At 40.5% G+C, this 22,953-nt stretch overlaps 1 protein-coding gene across 1 annotated transcript in view; it reads right to left on the bottom strand.

The window, feature by feature from the left end:
- Window positions 1–4,247: 4,247 nt before the first annotated feature.
- DOK5 (docking protein 5) overlaps window positions 4,248–22,953 on the bottom strand; it is a 42,023-nt gene continuing 23,317 nt past the window's right edge. Inside the window, exons 3-8 of the mRNA XM_062589265.1 lie at window positions 16,355–16,469; window positions 16,135–16,254; window positions 15,386–15,575; window positions 13,497–13,632; window positions 6,952–7,072; window positions 4,248–4,408 (exon numbers count right to left, since the gene is read on the bottom strand). Of these exons, the coding sequence (XP_062445249.1) occupies window positions 4,341–4,408; window positions 6,952–7,072; window positions 13,497–13,632; window positions 15,386–15,575; window positions 16,135–16,254; window positions 16,355–16,469 (750 nt within the window). The 3' untranslated portion in view covers window positions 4,248–4,340. The remainder of the gene's footprint in view (window positions 4,409–6,951; window positions 7,073–13,496; window positions 13,633–15,385; window positions 15,576–16,134; window positions 16,255–16,354; window positions 16,470–22,953) is intronic.

Here is a 22,953-nt window from a genome sequence, read left to right as displayed (position 1 = left end):
CCTATTTTTCATGGCAGTATACTGATTTATGATGGTTATGTTGCTCACTGTGCTATTTTAGATAATGACATTTACATTCTGTTACCTGTAATAAGATATCTATGAAAAAGAAATGAAGTCTGAAGTATTACACTGACTTTTCCCCCACCCCCAGCCCCCCCAATGGACTTGATTCCAATAATAGCCTTTTAAGATCATTACCCACAGAGTTCTGCTGCAGTCAGGATATCTCCATTTACCCACTGCGCTACTACTAGCTGGCTCATTCATACCTGCTCAATAGAAAGACTTTTCTTCAGTATGGGCTTGGGGGTAGGCAGCCTACACTATTTTCAGACCACTTCCTTTACCCCTAAAACATGTTCTTCCTTCTCCTCTATTATGACTTGCAGACTAGTCACTGGTCTTTTATGGGATGAAAGAACAGTCTGCGACATTTCTGTCAGATCTTTGAGGAGCAGCAGCCCAACAGCACAGCATTGAATAGCAGAGGTGATACAGAGCCAAAAAGCTGCTGGTGTGGATGACTTCACAGAACATTTCTGTGCATTTGAAAAAATTATCTAAGATCTGTGCTCATTTGAGAGAGAACAAGATTGAAAGATATAAGAGGAGATGACAGAATTTGGAGGGACAGCTGAATCTAGTCGCCCATAGAATTGTTACCACCGTTTTACACACGACAAGCTCAAAAAACTTAGAAGTCTCACTAAAGTGATGGCACGTGTATATGGCAGAGTCTGGAAAAAAAATAATTCTCAAGGATTCATCACACTGATCCTTAAATCCACGGTAACCTTAAGCCCCACAGTTCTACAAAATGAATTTGCAGGATATTTTCTCAAGTACATCTTCTCAGAGCGTAGCTCAGTTACTTGAACCATTTCCATTCGAGATCCACATCTGCTTTCCCCAGGCTACTAGGTACCAGCAGCACCCAACCGACATGCACAGAGGCATCATCACATCATCGCTATTTTATGTATGTAGTCTGTTGTACCATCTAAACAACAGACCTCCAAATAAAACAGAAACCTTTCCCTCGCCATAAAGCCAGTAGCTATATCAGCAGTAAAACCCTTCGCTTGCCTTAGCTAATAACTTTGCCAACGAAGACAGTCAGTGATGATGCAAAAATAAGTCACTTAATATATTGTATTCATAGGTACCACAAATTAGAAACGGCAACCTTTTACTATTACTTGTTATACATTCAGGGTATTTCAATGCAAAGTTATTTTTAAGCCACTTTTACCATCCATCACAGACTCACCAGAAAGAAAAACACCAGATCTTGTTCTTTTAAAAGCCAAGGTTAGAGTGATTTTTGTGTTCTTTATAATTGCACTACTCAACCACAGGTAAAGTCTTACTATCAATCATCGCATGAGTGAAAGGTGAACAACAGTATTTACTGAATTGTCATATCCATGGTAAAACTGTAGATGCTGTCAGGTCTAAAGTGCATACATTAGCAGAAGTAAACCTGAAAGATAAAGACCTATTAGTCATAACATACCTTTTGAATCACTTATATTAGGAGTCCAGCTTTGAAATAAAGTGAACATAATCCTTATTTACTATACATTAAGCTTATCTTAGCACTACAATGTATCTTAAACAACAATAGCGTATTGATTTTTCTCCTTCAGAAACTAATGCTGCTATCTACCTTCCCCACACTTAATTAGTTTGCTTTTCAGAAAGCTTCCCCCTCAACTTCAGTTGTTAGCACAACCCTATTAGATGTAGAAACCGAATATTTTACATTTTTTTGGTGTTTTGCATAATAGTAATAATTTTATCAAACTCATATACAGATTCTAAATCCAAACCACTAAAAATCTTACTAGAATAACTAGTTACTTCAGGACACTAACAAAGTACCCGACTGAATTGTACTGGAAACTTCCACTCCACCCTTATTCACAGGAGGAAAGTATTTGGGCAGAAATCGAAGCACAGGGAGTTCCGCCTGAACATGAGGGGGAATTTCTTCACTGTGAGAGTGATGGAGCACTGGTAGAGGTGGAGTTTGCTTCTCTGGAGATCTTCAAGGCCTGCCTGGATACAACCCTGTCTAACATGCTCTAGATGACCCTGCTGAGCAGGGAAGTTGGACTAGATGATCTCCAGAGGTCCCTTCCAACATTACTGATTCTATGATATTGAATAAAGGAAGGTAAACTGATTCTATAGTACACAGCACAACCCAAGAAATGCTTGAACTATCCCAAACCGTCAACACTGTAACAGCATGCAGCTATCTGTAGGTAGCAGAGCATATTAGTTTGGGACCCACCGCTTCAGATACAGTACTCCAGTTGAGACCTCGCCAACCTTAAGCAGAAGAGCATTACTGCAGCTGTCTTGAAGGCCAAATACTTTTTTGGCTAAATACTTTTTGACATTTATTTGCTCTGCAGCAACATGACCTTGTTGACTCATGTTCAACTTGTAAAACTTTAAAGCTCTTTTTGACAGGCTGCTTTCTTGCCTTTCTTCTTGTTATGCACTTGCGTAGGCAATTAGCCTCATCTAGATGCACTTGTCTCTACTGAATTTCTCAAGTCTGTCCAGATCATACCTTCAAAAAACATACTTCTTATTGCTTCACCCAGGTGATTCATCAACTGGAGTCACACAGAACAGCACTGCACTCCAGATATCCTGCTCCTCTGACAGCCAACCACCACCACCAGCTCTGAGTACAGCTCACTCAAAATATATAAGTATTTGAAATTTATTTTACAGTCATCACAAGGGTCACGATCAACATGTTATCCCAGATTTTTATAAAATTTCATATTCAGAATTAAAGTCAAGTTATCTGCTGTTTCTACTCAAGTCACAAAATTTGTTGTATGAAAAAAGCTAGTTATGCTGAATCATAGAATAAGGTTGGAAGGGACCCCTGGAGATCTAGTCCAACCCTCAGCATAGCCCATAGGGGGACTGAACCCACAAGCTTGGCATTAGCAGCACCATGCTATAAACAACTGAGCTAAACATGCTGAACTCTCTACAAACCCATACTGACCATGACATTCTTTTTTTCTTTTCTTCTAGGGTACCTGCTGATAGATTAGGTGCAACATTCTCCGTTCCCAGATAGATGCAGTTATTAAAATAGTATACTATATCTTTTTCCAATTAAAAATCTGCAGACATACCAAATTTCCTAATGGGACAATCAAAGTAAGATCCAGTCCTTAAGTTTGCCAAGTGAGCAGGAACAACTGGTTAGAGGCAGCCAGCCTGGCTTGTAACCTGACAAGGCATTTGCACTCAAGAACTTATTAACCAAATGATTTAACCGTGCTTAGCCAAATGCAATGCTTCAGGTGTTTTTTGAATAATGAAAGGTTTCTATTTACAGTGATTCTAAATTTATGACCACTTGGTGTAGCACGCAGGAGTCAACCAAACTATTTTCAAAGTCTTTAGCTGTTAAATTAAGATGCTGGGACCAGTCTACAAAAATAGTACATAACAAGGATGCTGTCAAGCAAAACAAATTCATTTTCAGGCACAAAACTGTATATAGAATTGAGAGATTCTTCTCAAATCTGCTACTTTATTGCACTAGGATACCCAAAGAGTTGCATTGCTTTGGTTGTGGAGGGAGGACCCAAAGCAAACTACTTGTTTTCCTTCACCATCCTCCCTTCTGGCACAGTAACAGCTGCATGATAGCTGATACGATGCTGATATTACCAAGGGTAAATGCAGTACTACAACATAAGTGGGAAAATTTTATTTTAAACATTAGAGTTGTAAATAAATACAGGAAATAGAAGATAGAGTGTGCTTTTAAAAGAAAAAAATCAAGTCTTAATCAGGCTTCAAACAGGGGAAAAATATCCAATAACTGCTTAAAACTGGCCACTTTTTCAAAGGTAAAGGATTAGACTGAACAACAATGTTCATAACTGAAGGATAAGCTTTACAACAAACACAAAGCATGAGACTCCTACAGAGTTCACATCAGAGATTCACAGCAGTAATAGACAAAGTGGAACCATGCTACAATAGAGAAGTTGTGTATTTACAACAGAGATATTATAGAAAAACATTTAGAACATTTTGGGGGAGATGACTTCTCCATTCAGCTGTAAGATACAAAAACACTGGAGGGTTTGGGCTTTTTCCCCTCCTCCCCTCTCCATTATCTACAGGATACATTTAATTTCTACTAAGTTTTTTAAAAAACAAACAAACTTTGTATTGCAATAATTTTTCATCCAACTTAAATTCTTCCAGGGTTTCCATCCTTGTTTATCACCACAGCCATCCACTGGGGTAGTTTGGCAGAAGACAGTCTGTAAAGTTTTAGTCCTCTATCGATGCTCTGATCTGTAGGTGGGAAAAGTGTCCGTTCGATGAAGCGTCATCAGGCGAGAAACATCTTCTCCAAGTCAGATGCAAAAACAGAAAAACACTAGTAAGGAACAGTCTGTTATAAAATGCTGCATATTGTAACTAACTGAACTACAGATTACGGCCTTTATTTACACCTGTATCTGCTCAATCTGCTGCTGTCTCAGAAACACTATGGAGACTTAGACATTTTCACAGCTCTTCCACAAAGTTTTTCAAGACTGATTTCTAAAATGTTCCAATGTGGTATTTAAAATCACTGTCTCACAATACTAGCACGAGTTCTTTTCTTTGAAAAAGAGACCCAAGTCAAATTCCATAAATTCCAATTTAGACAGAAGAAACTTTGTGCATACAGAATTTCAATAGTGTCTACCACTCTGAATAAAATGCCGCACACTCTCTAAATATATGGGAACTATATAAGTCAGTATAGCAGTTATTTTACACTGATTATTTCCTCTTATCCTGTAATAGAGTATTTTGAGATTTTGGTGACCTAATCTAATTAGAAATGCTCAGGATACCACCAAAATAGTAGCCCTGACTGCTGAAAGAGACAATAACATCCGCCTCCTAATTGCAATGCTGTCCACACAGCTTATTTTTGGATGGTCAAGATTTTTCAGAGACTTTCACCAATGCTCATGAGGAGAATCTTCTAGGATCCCTCTTTTCAGTTTACCAAGCAAGCTATTTTCTTAAACATCCTAAATATTTGTACCAATACAGTCTACTTTTCTTATGGCAGCTCAAGCCTGAATTATTGCTTTAGTAAAGGATTCTCTAGCAAGGCACCATGAAACCAAGCCACTGATTGTGTCAGAGCACTGCCAGCAGTCTCCTCCTTGTGTGTCACAAGCTACCACCAGCAGGTCATCTTCCCCCACCCTAATTTATTGAGTAAGCTTGAACAGGCACGTTAGTGCTACTTTTATTCTTCCCTTCTCTGAAACATGTGCAAGGCTTAGCTGGGGCTTTTTACGTGTTGCCTGCCCCCTCTAGTGTTCAAAAAAGGAAAACTATGACTAGTTTTATTTACAATTTGCTGAAAATGAGAGGATAAGAATGGAATAAGGCTACGTATCTTGGGGCTACCAATGTTTTCAGTTTTTAATCAGAACTTATGATGCTTCACGTTCTGATAGTTCCAACCCCTGGAGTTTCCATCTTTTTTAATAAAGTAAAATAAATATCTAACTCATTATTCCTTGAGAAAGTCCTGGCCTATGAAGGGAAAGGAGACAGAGGAAAAAGAGAAATAAGGCGTGGGGAGAGACTCCAAAGATGCTCATTTTTCTAAACCAGGATCTTCTAAAGTATCTGACTCGTGATTTCTGAATGCTTCACAGTGGTGAATGGTATCTCCATGTTAATACTAACACTATTCCTGAGATTATTTTTTTTCCTACAGAGCATGAGTTTATCACCACCTTGTTTATTTTGCATCTATTTAACATTAATTCAGCCAGCCCATATCAGCATAAAGTGAGTTTTAAAATATAGATAGAACTCTTTAAATTTTTAAGAAATAAAGCACGCATACCTACAAGATGTTCATTTAGGGCCAGCTCCTGGGAAGCACTAAGCCCCTGTACTTCTGCACCAGCAGGCACAGGTCACTCCAGCAGTGCCTTTGGGGAACAAGGCACTGAATAACGGCAGTACTTGGAAGGTGCTGCCCTTTCCACTTGCCTCCTTTATCCCAGGAAATATGAAGTACCATTTTTAAATGTGCTTTGAACTAAACAGGTATCTCGCCAGCAGATGGAGGTCAGTTGGTGCTCCTGCACCTGGGTAGTGATCCCCAACCTTGCACTGTGCTGGCTGCCCAGCCGTATGCCCAGCAACCACTAGATGTCCCTTGGTGACCACCACAGGAGCAGAGGGTGGTGAGACTTCCTAGGGGCCTGGCAGTGAATCCCCCTTTGCTGAGGAGATTTTTTGGGCAAGAGTCTCCAAATGACTAAGCCCTTACACAGTCGGCAGGGAGAACATATGAAATGGAGAGCTTCTGCCAGTCTTCAGGGCATGCTGCAATGTCTGGTGGCAACAAAGGTGGTCAAGCCACAATTCTCCAGAATCACTTAACGTGACCATTTCCTTATACTTTCCCAAATTCAGCTGTTTAAGGATGCAGTTGTTCTGACTGAATGCTACTGAATTGCAGGGAAACAAAATGAGTAATGAAGACCACATCATTCTCAGTGAGGCAGATGTCCAAAGGAGAAGAGAGCCAAGTAGTCCAACAAAAAAAATCAGATGCCATTAAAAGAGTTTGGTAACAGGAAGGATTGGGCAACCTTGATAACTGGCAGTACTGCAATAGAATTTCTCCTTGTTTAACTATTTATAAAGGTCAGAAAACTAGTTAAATCAAGAAGCACCTGACAACAGACACCCTACCAATCCAAGTTACCCACTGAAGGTGGCACATGCCCCTGCTTTCATTGACCATAAAAAGCAACTGGCAACTTGTTTAGACTGCACACCAGCATTAGCTGAGATGGTACCAAAATGCGTGTCGTGATCCAGTGTGTGCATTGATCATTTTGCACACCACATCCTTACCTTGCAGGCCATAGAGCTGGCCGGTGCTGTGCTGCCGTGTGATGTGCTGCCAATAGGCACTGCGGGGCAAGGGCACCATGGTGCTGAGGGACACAGCTCGCTCGCTCATTTTCATCTGGAGCTGCAAAGCAGTAAGCCAACGTGAAGGATGTAGTCACATTTATTGTAGATTTTCTAAGAGCGCAACCACTGCCTGCAAGAACTTCTAATGCAATGACTGCAGTGGCCTCTCCCTGCCCCCCTGTCTGTCCACCCTCCGCAGCTGTGACTAAACCAGGGATAGGGCCCCAAGGCACACACTGCTCAGGTTAGGCAGCTACACTGCTGTTGCACACCAAAGCTCACCTTTGTGCTTTCCTGGTCCTGGGCTAGGGCTGCTTCACCTGAAGGTAGTTTTAACTCAAGTAGCTGAAACAGAAACTAGGGATCAGCAGAAGATAGAGTGCTGGTCCAGACCTTTTTAGCAGCAAAGCCAACAGGATTCCCAACACAGGAAAAGCTCCCAAAGCTAACTGCAGGCTTACCACACGAAAAGTCCACCTGATGTTTTGCATGGCTGAGGACAAACTACTGTTGCTTATTTTGAAGCATTTTCTATCCATCTTTCCTCTCCTGCCTGCCAGATGGCACAGGAGCTCAACACAAGATCAAGTGCACCCTTATGCTAACTTCCTGGGCCAAAGAGCACATCCAGGTGTGCTGAGAGCGAGTACAGGGCTTGAGTGCATTGCTGGAAGCCCCATCTCATGCTTCCCCCCTCCAGATAGCAACTTCAGCTGTTTTCTCATGCAATCACAGGCTCTTGTTAATTGTATTAGGCTTAACAACAGAACATGAGATTGATCCTTCCAGTGCATTTTCCCATGAACTTCCATAGCATGAAAAAGTAGCTTGATAAAAAAAATACTGATTTTAAAATAATATTCACAGTATAGCTAAAATTCTCCTCCTGAAGCCCAGGAAGACAAATACACTGATCTTACCCTTGATTTTTCAAATTTATAATGATAGCTTTTATAAAAGAGTAGAACCTGAGGTGAAATAATCTTTTACAGAAATATCAGTATATTTCAGAGTGAAAACAAAGAGGTCAAGCAAGCACAAAGATGAAGCAGAGATAAAGGCTGGCTGTCTTTGCAGAGAGCCATTTGGAATTTATTTAGATGCAGCCATTCACCCTCAACCTCCTCTCTGTACAGTGGACACAGTGCCTGTGTTTCAAAAGCAAAACAAAAAAAAAAAAAGCCGACTCTTCAAGCACCCACCTCCACGTCACTAGGATGTGACTCACACTGTACAATACAAGTTTCCACCTACATTGTACCATGTATTTATTACAGTTCCTTCAATAAAGCCTGAATAGGATTGCAGTACTACCACGCACATTTCAGCACCATGGAAACAAACAACTAGGGATCTATTACTGGAAACAAAAATCAGCAGAGCATTGCAAGTCTGACATTTCCCAACAGCAGATAATTTCTTGGTGGCTCCATTTAATGGCAAATTGAATGGTAAACTAAGGGATTTGGAGCAACAGTTCAGCTAACTGTAGGAGAGCAAAACACAGTAGGATATCTTGGGAAAAAGAAAGGAACAGCTAGGAAAAGCAGATTAGATAAAGACACAGAAAAGGGCCAGTAGTGCCCCCCCAACTGAATCATCAGGGAAAATTTTAACCCACAGCTAGGAAGAGGAATTAGTATATTACATCTTGAACATGTAGAACTTCATCTAAACACCTCAGATCATGCTCAAAGGTAGCTTTAAAGATGATTGATTTCATTTCATAATTAACCTACTGTATATCTGTGGCAACCAAGAAAGTCGGAATAACTTGATAACAACCTGGCTTGATTCCACATAGGCTCTCAGTGCTGAAAAGCAGCTCAAAAACAGTTGGAATTGATATGCTGGAGCATTCCTTGAAGACAGCGGCAAGCAAAGCACTGGACAGGACATACAACTCCACATATTATTAATATAACAAGTAAGCTGTTAACTGGAAGACAACTCCTCTCCCCATTTCCCCTGGGGAGATGGTAAGAGTTGAAAGCCAAAAAGAGGTCAAGATTGCCAGACAGCTCAAATGCTACTCCCTCCACCCACGGTAGGGATTAAGTCCTTAAACCAAAGGAAGTAGTAGCAGGCAAGGAGTAGTGAGGCACATCACGAAGGCACCCCTCAGCATCAGTAGCTGTGAGTGACCCACGGCCAGGGTGGCAGCCCTCAGCAGCCAGCCCCGAGAAGCAGTCAGAGCAGAGTGGGAGGTTCACAGGGCCAAAGCGTGAATCTGGTCAATGGTGTAGTTGGTTCCCAGATGGCCTGGAGCTCTTGGAAGGAGGAATAAGTGTTTTTCTTGGATCTCACCTTAAGAATAACCAAAGCTAACACTGGAGACCAAAACATTGGATTTTAAAATCTTCATTCTCACAAGCTGGTTTTTGAATATTGCTCCAGAAAAAGGAAAAAAAATGTATTAGATTTGGTTGCTTTCTCAGACTGGACTACACAATTTTCAGCAACCTAGCACACACTCATTGTGAAGGAGTTGTATTTGCACTAGGTAAACCCTCTTCAGAGTCCCATGTGGAGGGGATTGCACTGTGTTCTTTAGGGCATTTTCTTCCTAATGAAGCAAATTCGTGTAATCAATGGAAATTACTGAGCTTAAGTAACAATTGCTAAATTCTTGACAAACAATAGGAAACATTGCAATAAAACAACCATCTTCAGAAATTAAACTACCTCCATCACTGCTGTTTCAACTGGCTTTTATTATCCATTTATATTATCCATATTAGGTAATACTAGATATTCTTATTTCAAAAGTAAGTCCCTCTCAAGTTCCCACTATTACAAACACCTATGGAAATGACCAGAGTTAATAGCACATTCTAGCTTAGAAACTCCTGCATACCAGATGGACCTAGTATAAAGAGCACTTTCTTTTCTTTTTTTTTTTTTTTTTTTTTTTTTTTAAGCAGAGGGGAGAACAGGCTGTCCATTAAGGTGGCTAATGGTATTCTTCTACGCAGTGCTGAGCTTTAGCTGCCAAAATTGGGAAGCTCACTTTTGTTACTTCTTATAAGGCGACGTCAAGTTGTAATGAGGTCTCTTAAAACCACCTAAACCCTGACCGGGGCATAAATGACAACAGTCAAGTCTCAGCATCACTGGTCATTTCTTATGACAACTAAATAACCAGGGTTTCATGAACACGTCTACAGTTTTGATAGATATTTCCTTTTCTTTGTCTAGTAGTGCAAAAATGAAAAGAAAGAAGTAGTTGGATAAGATTAGTATTACCCAGATGATCAGAAAGGCATCACACACTGCTAAGCAGAGCCAGCTGTTTCCTCCCTTTTTAAAAAGGAGTAAAAGAAGAATCTTCAAATTCACCATAAAGGAAAATAAATGAAATCCACCTGTGAGTATTACACACTCTTGCCAGAATGTACTCAGGTTATGCCAGAAAGCCACAGGACACTACTTGGAAATGCCAGGGTCAAGGTTCCCAGTTCAGGAACCACTATCACAGCAGTTTTCCACATTTCAGAAACCAGAGCGAGTTGTATTCATGCACTGAACCAACGTACCATAAAGCTCATGAGGTGACAGACACTAAAGCTCAGCCCAGGCCCCGGGCCATGCATGCTCTTTTGGCTGGAGATGCCCAAGTGCCCTCCTTTACCCGTGCTGGGGACAGTGGCCATGTGGGGAGAGCAGCTGGAGCGAGTCACTGTCCTCATAAGTCACCTCAGCCTTGGAGAATCACCCTCCAGATATCTCAGCCCAGTGGTGGCCATGATTACAGGGATAAGCAGAAGACTGTCTTGATGAAGACTTAACTGCTCATCCCCAGCATCTCCTACTTTCTGCTTTTATTCATCCGTTCTGTAAATGATAGCTCAAGCTTCACTAACATGAAAATTCATACAGCGTAAATAATTCTAAGCAACAGAAACATGATGCTGCTTAGACAGCTGAGCGTGAAGCACAAGCATCTATGAACAATGAAATCTGTTCAAGTGTTCAAGCAGAAGAAAAATACAGGGGAAATAAATCATTCTGAATGAAGAAGATGCAGCTTAAAATATTTTGCAATCAGCAAAATGAGGCATCAGATTTCTATACAGATATAATGATTCTCTGCATTAGATCCTCCAGGTCTATACCCAGATAACCTTGAACCCTAAAGGGAGCAGGTCTTGTGAGTATTTCAGAACCAAACAACATTTTTGTAACAGGCTGGGGAAACTCATATTCAGGGCAGATGCCTCATATGAAACAATTATATTCCACTACTAAATTACATGACTTTCAGTTAGACAGAAATATGTTCTTATCTTCAGCATTTGAGGTCCTATAAAATTAGATTTAGGAGTTATGGTTGGACACAGTGTTCATGAAAAAGCTCTTGGAAATTGTGCAGCTGCTTTCTATTGAAATCTCTAGCAACTGTGCATCTGTTGAGCTTATTGGCACTCATAAGACAGAAGTTTTACAGCACTGCATCAACAAACACCATGTATTAAAGCTGCTATTACATGGATGTAAAAACACCAAATGGGAATTTGCCTCAAAGCGTATTCACTTCAGAATTTCTCGTTTGCTAGCTATGCTGACCTGTATTAGGTTATTTATAATCTGCCAAATTTAATTAAGGATAAGTAACCACATCATCTATTCATCTGTCCCAACTTAGATATTTTGAGTATTTTTGATGAAAACCTGCTTTCACTAACTACGATAAGATTGATTTTTGTTTAATAGTCAAAAATAGCATTACATAATATTTTACTGGAGAAGGGAAAAATACCATTGTTGCTGGGTGCAGAGTTTACCTGCTACCTCTAAGATTTTTGAAAGAAAAAGGAGAAAAAGTAAGCTGTCAAGCCCTTCCTAATCAACCAGGAGATGTCTGGAAAAAAAAACACATGCTCTAGATGCACACAGGGCATCAGAGTTTTATTCCTCATACTAAAGGCTTAAGTTAGTTCTTCAGCCTCAAAAAGATACAGAGCTCTCCCACAGATTTTACAGAAGCGACTGTATTGCAGCAATGACAGAAGTTCACAGACTTAGATCAACTGGAAATTAGTATAGTCACATTAGTCTGTGCTATTGATAAGAAAATCTTACATAACCCACATCACCTAGAAGCAGACTTGAATTTTCCTTACTTAGAGCAACTATTTTCCCGTATCAGTTCTCACCTGCTCTACCAGCTATAATAGAATTACCCATTTACCAGGATGCTCAGTTGAATTATCTAGTTCCACAAAATTGATCTGAATACTTGGAAACAGTCTCCTTCCAATCATTCCTCTATCCCTTATTTACGCATGATTGGACTGATATTAAGAGAAATCACTTTCCTATCATGAATTTGTTTTCCAAATCTGACTCAAGTCCAAGAGAGGAAAAAAAAAAAAAAAAAAAACATTAGACAGTTCATTCCCTCAACATCCATTCTCATCTTTTAAATCACCAAAATAGTAATGGCATTTTCTATTCTGTCTATGTTGTGTCCTCCAGTATTATTCATCATTACAACTTATCCCTGAAAACAATGTTAGGAGAATTACTGAAAGGATTAGACATGGTATGGGTAACAGCAGAACTCATGTTTACAATAAGAAAATACAACATAAGCCTTGTTGCAGGTTATATAAACCTATTACTATTGCCCAGAATGGAAGTGTTGTTTACAGCCAGGTTCTTGTACAGCTGCCCACTGTGAGCATTTTACATGTTCTGGGAAGTCTGTTACCTTTGGTTATCTACCTCTGTCCCAGGATTCACAGGATTAACAGCACAGTTGTCACATGGGACAAATCAAATGTTCCTCTTCACCCCAAAAGCTTCATGAGAAAAAAGTTAAAAGATAACAGCCTGAAACCCTTTAGGTATAGGTGCCATATAAATATCTTCCTTCTGAAGATCTCAAACTGTTTCAATCTGTATGTTAGTTCTGCATCTTATATTCCTACATTTTCTAAGGGTCATAAAAGTGTCATAAAAGCAGTGTAAGACACAAAAGGCATGTGTTGCAGAAAACGGACACCCAGTAGGAGGTCAGAGACATCTTGTTTCTCCCTCACCCAGTTTAATCTGAACCATATAACTCTTTCCAAATCATCCTTGTTTAAGTACAAAACGTCAATTAACAAATGGCAAACTGAGCATTTGCCACAACATTTTGCAAATAAATTGATGAGAAATGCTTCCAGATTTATGATACTGATTAAGGGAATCTAATGTGCACTGACAAGATTTGATCATCTCTTCTGTACCATTCAACACTCGGTGGTTTTGCAAACACAAAAATCAAGGACTAAGGCATTAGTATTCCTCCTGTTCCTTTGAATCTTGGAAAGCAATGGCAGTTATATACTGCTCTAAGTATTTCTCTTATTAACGTGCTGCTGCTTGAATGTAATGAATCAGACCACTTACTGTCTATGAATCAAAAGGTAAAAATCACACTGAAGAAATGTATTGCTCTTTGGTGCCAAGTGCAAGATAACGAGCAGCCGTACCATTGAATTTTTCACGCTCTGCAGCAAGCGCTCATGTTGCTCCGCTATGGCCAAAGCGGCTGAGTGCACCTTCTGATAGATTGCTTCCCCCTCTCTTGTCTGAAAGATGAATAGTCCTTCTCCTGTGTCACACATCCTGCCAAAGGACAATCAGACAACATCCAAACGTGAGGTTTTCCCTCGTCCACGACGATCTGTAATGTTAAACTGCTGCAGAAGCACAATCATGAGGATAGTGACAAAAACCAAAGCCTGTTGAAATACAGAACAAAGTTATCCAGAAGTCTTTATGTCTGGGTCTTAAGAGCCCCAGCCCAGTCTTATTGTTTTAACCTACCTTGGTGCTTCTTTTGCCAGAGTTTATGCTGAAGACCCAAACCTCCAAAATTTAGACTCCAAACCAGAATCAAAGTGCCAAAATTACTCTATCTTCTCCCCCTTCCAAGCTTTTAAATACTGTCATAAATCCTCCTAGCAACTATCGTGAAGATCCTGTATGTTGTGCCTGCCATCAGAAGCACTGGTAAGGGAATAAATACTACATGCATGCATGTGTGTGTGCTTGTGTGTGTGCGTGTGCGTTTTTTTAAGGTCAAGTTACATTTAAAAAAACAAGGAGATACATTAGTAGAAGTACTGAGAAAGTTGTTCTACTGATTTTGCTCACTAGTTGGCGGGTACAAGTTTCCTCTAGAACTCGTGGGAAATCGTTATAGTGTTATTGGCCTACAGCAAAGCATTCAGTTCAGCAAAAGCAAAACACTTAACTGGAACTTACAAACGACATTTTAATACTGGCTGGGGTCACAGAGCAAAAACAGAATTCTGCTTCTACATGAACTGCACTCTCCTTCCAGACCTTCCTAGCTTTGAAAGCAGAGTTTTGTCTTCCACTTGAAATACTGAACACACACCCTTAGGAGTCCCTATTGCGTTGTCTTACCATCAGGGCTAATGTGTGATTAGTTAAAAAAAACGTGTATGTACACACACAAAAACATACATCCTTTTTCCCCAGAGAACTAAAACCTGTAGTAATAGGGAGGATGGACATTTAAATGCCTCCTCTTTCTGCAGGTAAGTTAACTGTATGATGTTTCTTTTACTGTTTTAATTCTTTAATGTGGTTATCTATAATAATGCATCCATAGCACTTAAATATTTGATAGTTTAGTTCAACAATGAGGAGATCCAGCTCCACCCCGTAAATACTTCAGCTCATTAAAACTGAGCTGCAGAAAGCAATGGAGGATAAAATCTCTAGAAGACAAGGATTCAATTGAATTGTCATTGAAATTCTTTATAAAGTCATCTGTCAAATAGACAGAAAACAAGAGCATAATCCATGGAAAATAAGAGGCCCTTCTTCATTATTTTAGTTTGCTTTTGGAGAAAATGCGGTGCTATTGCTCCGAATTTTAAACTCCAATCCTCCTGCTACAAAGCTGCTTAAAACCTGTAATTCTCCACTGTGTCTAAGGGCCCATGTTGTACAAATTCAGGAATGTATGCACACCTTTTTCCAAAGCTGATCATCCAGTTCTCTATAAAACAAAGCTGTACCAGACCTAAAGCAAAATACAGTGCTGTCAACCTCCTCCTATATTCCCCTGATTCAGTGTTCTGGTTTCCTATTTCCCAACCTTTCCATCTACTCTCATCCCTCCACCTGCCAGCACCTGTATTTGGCAACTGTTGGCATTCGAGCTGCAACCTAGGACTAGCAGCTTTATTAGCTTTCATTTTATACTTGTTTTCAGTATTTTATAATTTTATAGAGGGCACAGACTAGCCTCTTCCTGAGGAACGTAAGCTCAGTTCTCAGCAGTGTTCAGAGCACCACCCAAAACCATCACAGAAAGCAAAGTACCGTAGCAACACACACCTACCTCCCTGCTTCAAACGTGAACCAAGAGGGGTCCCGTCCATAGCGTCGGAGGGCACTTAATGGCCAAGAGATTAGTTTTATTCTGGGATTCTGGATGTCCCAAAGACAGATATTCTCAAATGTTATCTGCAAGGTACATTCCCCATGCACATCTAAATTAGGGGATGGCATCAAATACACATTGAATCTCTCTGGGAGAAAAACAAAAGGTTAGTCTAAAATCCCTGCCCATTAAATTAAAGGAATTTCCTATTTTCCATCTCTATTACAAGACTTCATTTTCACTTTGAATAATTAATCAGTGTGCGTGAATAAATATACTGCAAGCATATTTGTCTATATAATTAGTTTATTTGCATAGGAAAGTAAAGTAGCCATTGGCTCAGGTTTTGCATGCAATTACTATTATTTATTATTTGCATTACAATGTTGCCGAAGCCTCAGTTGCAGACTGAAACTCTGTAGCAGATCTTGTACAACAAAACACAGAAGAAAAAAAAGTCCCTATCTCCAAGGGCAACCAACTTGCCTGAGAAAGAAAAAGTGCTATTCCAAAATAATTCTAAAATCTATAACACATGATTATCATGCTTATCTCTGGTAGTAATTGGGGAAAAAGAAAAAGTGGCTTTAAAAAAAACCCAGAATTTTCTTTACATCAACTTACTTCTAGTTTTCATATCACAGTCCAAAAACTTCTAAATAATACAATCAATAAGGATTTAGAAGGTCAATATTTTATGTACCTACCACTCTGTTCCCTCTCCACTCCAGATGCCAACAAGTCAGGCTCTCCAAGGCTAATGTCATTAATTCGTGTTCCAAGACACTCCATCTGCAACACCTTGCACCACTCATCTGCCTCAAGTTCTGTATAAATGCCCAGAAAATCTGTGTGTAGGTATAATATATTTATAATTTCACAATTAATGCCTCTATGTTTTCTAATGTGCTTTGCCATTTTACCCACCTGACTCGCAAGCAAAGGTTTTAGATGTGTCATCACTGAAATAAATCCCAACAGCATGCTTCTTCGTGCTTTTTGGCAGTCGCAATATATTCTTCACATTATTGAGCTCTGTGACCTGAAAAAGCACAATATGGAGTTCTGATTAAGGCTTTGAAAAAAAATTTTTAATCTATATGCACACCTGGAAGAGGAGAGGAAAGAATTATGGCAAGTGCAGAATACAGACAGCGAGCACATGAACATGCTCTTCGCAGTTTTGACACGATAAACAACCAGCTGGAAGACTTTGGGCAACGAAGCAGCTACATCCTCCAATTCAACCGCTGTCTGTGAGCTTCAGAGTAACCCAATCCAAACAGGATTTAAACCAAGAGACTGGTAGAAGAATCAGTGCTCACTCCAGTTCAGCAAAATATTTAGGTGAAGAGCATGGCGGGGGGGAGGAGGGGAAATCACCTATTTGGAGGAGCAGGTTCTACTGCAGCTTTCTTCATGGAAGACAATACTGTAAGAATGGTGAAAAACTTCCAAGCTATTTTTAATGGAAAGTTGAGGATTTGTAAGAATGATCCATTAAAAAACAAACAGAAAAACCTTATTTTTAGCTGATATCTAAATGTTTTAAGAGTTCATAAAGTGAATTCAGGCTTTTAGAAAGATTTTTATTGTTCAGCTGACAAAAAAAGTGATTAGAAAAATAGCTTTCATTCCAAAAACTGAACATGAATCTCATCTTAAATACAGCTTCAGTAAATATACACTGTAGGCACATCATATCTCTCTAGTAGTACCTGTTTTTCACCCTCATGCCCATAAACAACATCCTTAAATTTGATTGACTCTTCATTATTTCATTCCTTTTAACATTCAGGCTAATACTCAGTAGGTGCTTTCACTCCTTTGGTCCCACTTGTGGCACAAACCAGAATCCTGTGGAACGATGTGTACCAAGTCATACTAACTCTAAACAGAGGAATACAGCTACTGTCTTATCTGAAAAACTGAGAAACTACCAAGAGTAATCAGTACTGAAGGGCACAGCAAAAGGTAGCATCATTCCTCCCGAGCACCTTGGTGTTCACCAGGACACCCATTGCATCTCCAGGGCTTTTCGTCCTAAGCCACCTTCTCCTAATCGAGTCAGATGCATTCCCTTCTAGTGAGAGAAAGAGCAGCCAAAGTGAGACTTTCAAGCAAGATCCCTGAAAAGGTAATCTCACTGCACCGAAGGGACAAACAGCAATTAGTGGGCGACCTCATTAAAGAAAAAAATAAGTAAGGGAAACTAGCAGCACAAACTGTGTCCGGAAGCTCACTCTGCAGTCGGTGACAGGAGGAAGTACCAAAATGAAAGGAACATCCCGCAGAGAGCATACTAAGCCTTCTGCCAGAGCTGCCAAGTTTAGAAATCAGGTTTTTATAGCCTCCAGGCTCAAGATTTTAAACGTCAAAGCTGAGACTTCCTAATTGTGCTTAATTTTGCATGAGCATTTCTTACTCTTAGAGGGGGTCCTGGGACAGAAGCACATTCCACAGCGCTAACAAGACACTGACACACTCGTCGTTAAACGTGACAAATCTGTCATAGCATATTCCCATCGCACTCAGCATGTGACAGGTCAAGCACAGACTGCCAGCTGCCAAGTTCAACTCTCACTCTTCTCCTATGCCACAAAGTTATTCAAATGCAAGACAAAAGAGGAGCTAGACTTTTTCATTCAGGACAGCAGCCACTCTGACGTTTATACCAAACACATTTACATTTGCTGCATGCTAACGAAATTGGGACCAATGATGATGAAGCACCTAACCGAACAAAAACCAACAAAAACCTTATTTCTTGAAAATCAAGCATTTAACACTCCAGTCCAGCAGTATCTGGATAACACAGCAGTTTTCTGTAGAGATGAATCCTGAGGGTGCTATGACAGGGCTTAAATGAGGTCAGGAAAATCAGGGAACGGCAAGCCACCTCTCCTTGCCAACACAAAGCTCAGAGCTAAAAGCACCTTCAGCCAGTTAGGCAGCTCTGAAGCACTACCTGCTCAGCCGCTGCTCGTGCTCTGCTGGAACCACTGTGGACTAAGCAGCACACGCTGCCTTGCAGCACCGCTCAGCAGAACAGGGAGGCAATGGACATCCTCATGAGGAGGACACCCTCATGGTGACATGGGAGGTTGCAAGCTATTGAAGTGCTAGGGGAAATAAAAAAAAAGTGGCACTCCTGTCCAGATCGAGTCACGCACCTCTCAGGGCCAGATGGGAGCAGATACTTGTAATGCTGCTGCAAGCGTGAGAAGGATGAAGTGAAACACTGCTTTGTCCTTAGACAGTAAAGAACCTCTGCATTTCTGTTCAACACTTCTGTTACTAGGACTCCAGCCTCGTATATCTTACAGTCCCCACTCCCAGCATCCCTAAGACCACACTCCACCTCACAAGTTTGTCTCATTTGTGTGGCAAGCTGCAACTACTCCAGTTCCTCTACACCAGCTCCTGCAGTTTCTGCATCCCTGATGGACAGCATCTACCACCCATTTCTTCTTGCCTCTGTACTACTAGAAATATCCTCTCCAGTCTCCACACTCCAATCCCCAGACCACCCTTGCCCACCCAAAGGCTTCCAGCCTCGCACACAGCTGCTCAGTGTCATATTGATCTTGCAGCCCTAGGTCTGCATCATCTCCAGAATATTTGTTTCTGCCACTATCTCAGATACTGGTGGCTTCCCTCTGGACCAGGTCCTCGTATCAGATGCAGTTGATCATTGTCATTTGAATGACCACTAAAATCACCACAGAGCCACATTTCACTGGATCTTTACAGATTGTGCACAACTCAAGGTGGACAGAAGCATGGTTGCTGGGTTACTTGATATCAAGACAGCATAAGGGGTAGTTAGGACCATCATATAGCTCTCAGATGGGGGAAAGGTGCATGGAAGGGGCTGTATGTTGGGACAAGGGAAGAGACCCAGGAAAGTGGCACAAGATAAGCATGCCAGACTGCAGAGCATGCAGTAAGTTAAGTGCTTCCAGGAATCACTATATGCTGTGCAAATGCAGAATAAATTATACTGCATAAGCATAGTACAACTTATTACAAATACATCCCTTCCAAGAGGCCTATCTCAGAGCCCAGACAAAAAAAAAAAAGTTCCAGGTGATTTTACCCCTTGGTGATATCTTGAAGATAAACTGATGAAGATATCTTCAGTATTCAGTAGTTAACTGATCAAGTCATTTCATGGATATAAAGCATATGAGCTGCAAATGGGAATAAAGGTGCATGTACAGTTTTTATTCATATATATAAAAAAATAGATGGAGAAATTATGGCTACAACGTTTGGCAGCTCCCAAGCTATTTTGTGCTGCATTATACAAGAGCTTACAAGTAGTCAATGACACTTCACACAGCACAGCCTTCCTGAAATTCTTCACATGAATGCTAGCAGGATGCATTTCTGTGCAACTGCACAAGCAGACACTGAAACACCTCCCTTAAAAGGGGACAGAAACGTAGCCCCCTACTCTAACCCTCGATCAGGTCCAAATAACTATGGTAACATAGTTATCTAGTCTTCCTATCTGGTTTCACATCAAGTTGTTCTTTGGTGCAGGACTATGCACCCAGAAGTTTAACAAAATTTGGCACTCGGGGAATCTTTTGGAAGTCAATGGCACAAATGTCACACAGGAGTTTTTGTCAATTCAGGGCTTTCCAGCCTGTTTGCTCACGCATGCCTTCTGCCCAAGAAACAACCCTGTCACCCACCTGCAGTTTTGAAAGTCATAAATCAATGAACAGTTGCCCTATCCTGCTTTTTGATGCCAAGCTGCTACAGTTTTCTTCCAAAAGATTCAGGAGTACTCCAAGATAGGAATAGCCCCTCCATGCAAGATCCAGTTTTAGCCAAGACTCTATTCCTACTGCTGAGGCTCAATAGCACACCTGCGTTCCTGAGGGAAAATTGTTTAAAGATCACTTGATATTTGCCCTGCTGTGTCACCCAGCAAGATGCTTCAAAATACCATCATTATCCCAGGTGCCAAAATAGTCTTCCTGTTGCTCACACTTACGCAACAGATGGTTCAGAGTGTCTGGCACATACGCACTGAATTCGCACCAGAAGTGGCAGGCTGCTAACAGCCCCTCTGCTGTGCGCTTGGAAAGAGCCCGGGAAGAGACACAGAGCACCTGCAAGGATTAAGGCTGAAGCTCTCTCCTCTGCATTTTTGCCACAGTTCTCCCACCCAAGTCTTGCAAGGAAGTGTTTTCACAGTTGGTTTAATTCCTTAATCTAGCAAAAATTCATAAGTTCTGTGATTTTATTTAAATCTAAAAGGCAAGAAAAAAAGTCACAGAATACACTCCTCTACTTCTAAACACTAAGACAGTATTAACAGTGAAATCCTAAGAGGAATATTTTGTCTAGGGGGTTAAAGACACTTTCCTTTGCATGCTTCTCCCTTTTACTTTCAGGCATTCTTTATGTTAAGGTGACAATCTATTACTGAAATAGATTACAGTAGATAAACTAAACCACTTTGCTGAGCTACTGTGGCAAGAGCTCAGAGTCAGGAACAGGGATTAATCTTTAATTTCTCAACTGACACTACAAATAGACAGAGCTTCACCCTGATCAGATACATTCAGGCCAATATTCTTTTATTTCAGGGCCAGCACATTCTCTCCAAAAATTACATCAAATGCAGAGTTTACCAAAAAAGCTCTTCATAGCTCTACAGATTACATATAATTCTTAAATACCAGTAGCCTTTCAGTATAGAACACCCAGGAATTTGTCCACACAACTGCCACTTTCAGTACTTTGCAAATATCTAGTGTTTTAAGATTAAAGACATCAGCCTTCTGTCTTGGCTCACTGGACATTTGCCTGGTAAAGACTATAGTGGTGCACTGTTAGCAGTCACTGCTGCAATCCCAGCCCACTTTGTTTATGCTATTTGCCAGTACATATTTAACTACATAAGCACGGCACAATAAAAAAGGTCTACAGCCAAGCCTACGTTTCACACTGCTCTGGGGCTACCTCTACCCTTCTTCCGTGGGAAAACTGCCAGCTGTTAGTTTTTGCTCATTCCTGTACAGAACTGCACTTATACTAGCCAAAACCCTGGTGTATTCCAGCAGCTTTTAAACAGCTTTTAAAAATATTAAGACCAAGAACAACTAATAGGTTGAGACTCACTTTCTACTCACTCACAGAAACAGCTCCTCCAGCTGCACCAGCGGCGGAGCTGGGCGCTAGAGCCACGACCCTGAGCTTTGCGGCAAGCTTCGGCTCCTCCCTGCACGAGCGGCACATCCGTGCCCCGCGGACGTGCCACGAGCCTCGGTGCACGGCATCAAAACATCCTGACAAGTTACTTTAACTCTTTTTAAAGCCCCACACCAGACATTTCATAGTAAGCAATAGTATTCATCAAAATAAATGTTTAACAGCCAGCGATTAGCAGAGTGGTCATACTTTAAATGTTTAATTTGCTACCAATACAGTTTTGCATTAGCAAGCCTGGAAAACAATTACAAATTACATAATTCAATTTTCCAAATGGATTATTCCATAACTAGACAGAAAGACTGTTTAAATTACTTCTGCTGTTTCAAGGCAAGATTAATACAATCGGATTAAAACTTAAATCCCCTCGAGGAATCTGTATATTCCTGTCAGCAGTATGCAATTAGCTAGTTTTATACTGGAATATTAACAATTCTTCTGGTACATTGCAAAGTCAAAAACCTTAGAGAGAAACAATTTATTCCTGCATTGCCCCCAATATTATTTTGTTAAAGCATATGGTAATTTGTAGATGGTTATTTATTTATATTTACCAAATGAAAACTAGACAGCTACCCAAAAGGCAATTTTCTGTCCAGATTTTGTAGCCTGGATCCTAATTATTTTCTCTCTCCTGTGGGACCAAACAAATTAAGTGGGCAATTTACCTTGTGAATGCAGATTTCCAGTGCACTTCACAAGCTACACGTTTAAAAAGTATAACAAGATTAGGGAGTACTTATTAGTCAATATTATACAAGATGTACTTATTTCTTTAGTTCTTTTGAACTTTTCTAGATAAAGAATTCATTAAAAGTCTTTAGCCTATTGATTACATTTAAAGGAAAGACAGATACAATGAATGTATGATTTTGATTTCTTATATAAAAACTTCTCAATATATACACACACATTTGATTTTTGAGAAAGTGCATAGAATATTGTCAAGCACACTGACTTAATGTAGGCTAACAAATGAATGTCCAAATCTCTGGACTTGGAATAAAGAATGAATTTGATTAGTTCTAAAATGGATCCATTAAGCTGAGCTAACTAATCATTATCAACCTGCCAGCAGGATCCAGGAGTCCCCAGCTCACCGCATTCGAGATCCAAGACTGCTGGCGCTTTAGTGAGGTGTAACATGTATATGAGAAACTCTCCCCCAGCAAAATGAGAGGCTGGAAGAGCCAGACATAGGACGGGGTGTGGGGGAATCTTCCTGAGACTGATGAGATGAACAGGAACTCCTCAGTTTTCAAGATCCGATGCTGCTTTCAGAGTCCAAGAATCAG

Source organism: Rhea pennata, chromosome 16 (genome assembly GCF_028389875.1).
Source record: "Rhea pennata isolate bPtePen1 chromosome 16, bPtePen1.pri, whole genome shotgun sequence".
Lineage (NCBI taxonomy): Eukaryota > Metazoa > Chordata > Aves > Rheiformes > Rheidae > Rhea > Rhea pennata.
This window is presented reverse-complemented; position numbering and strand designations above follow the sequence as displayed.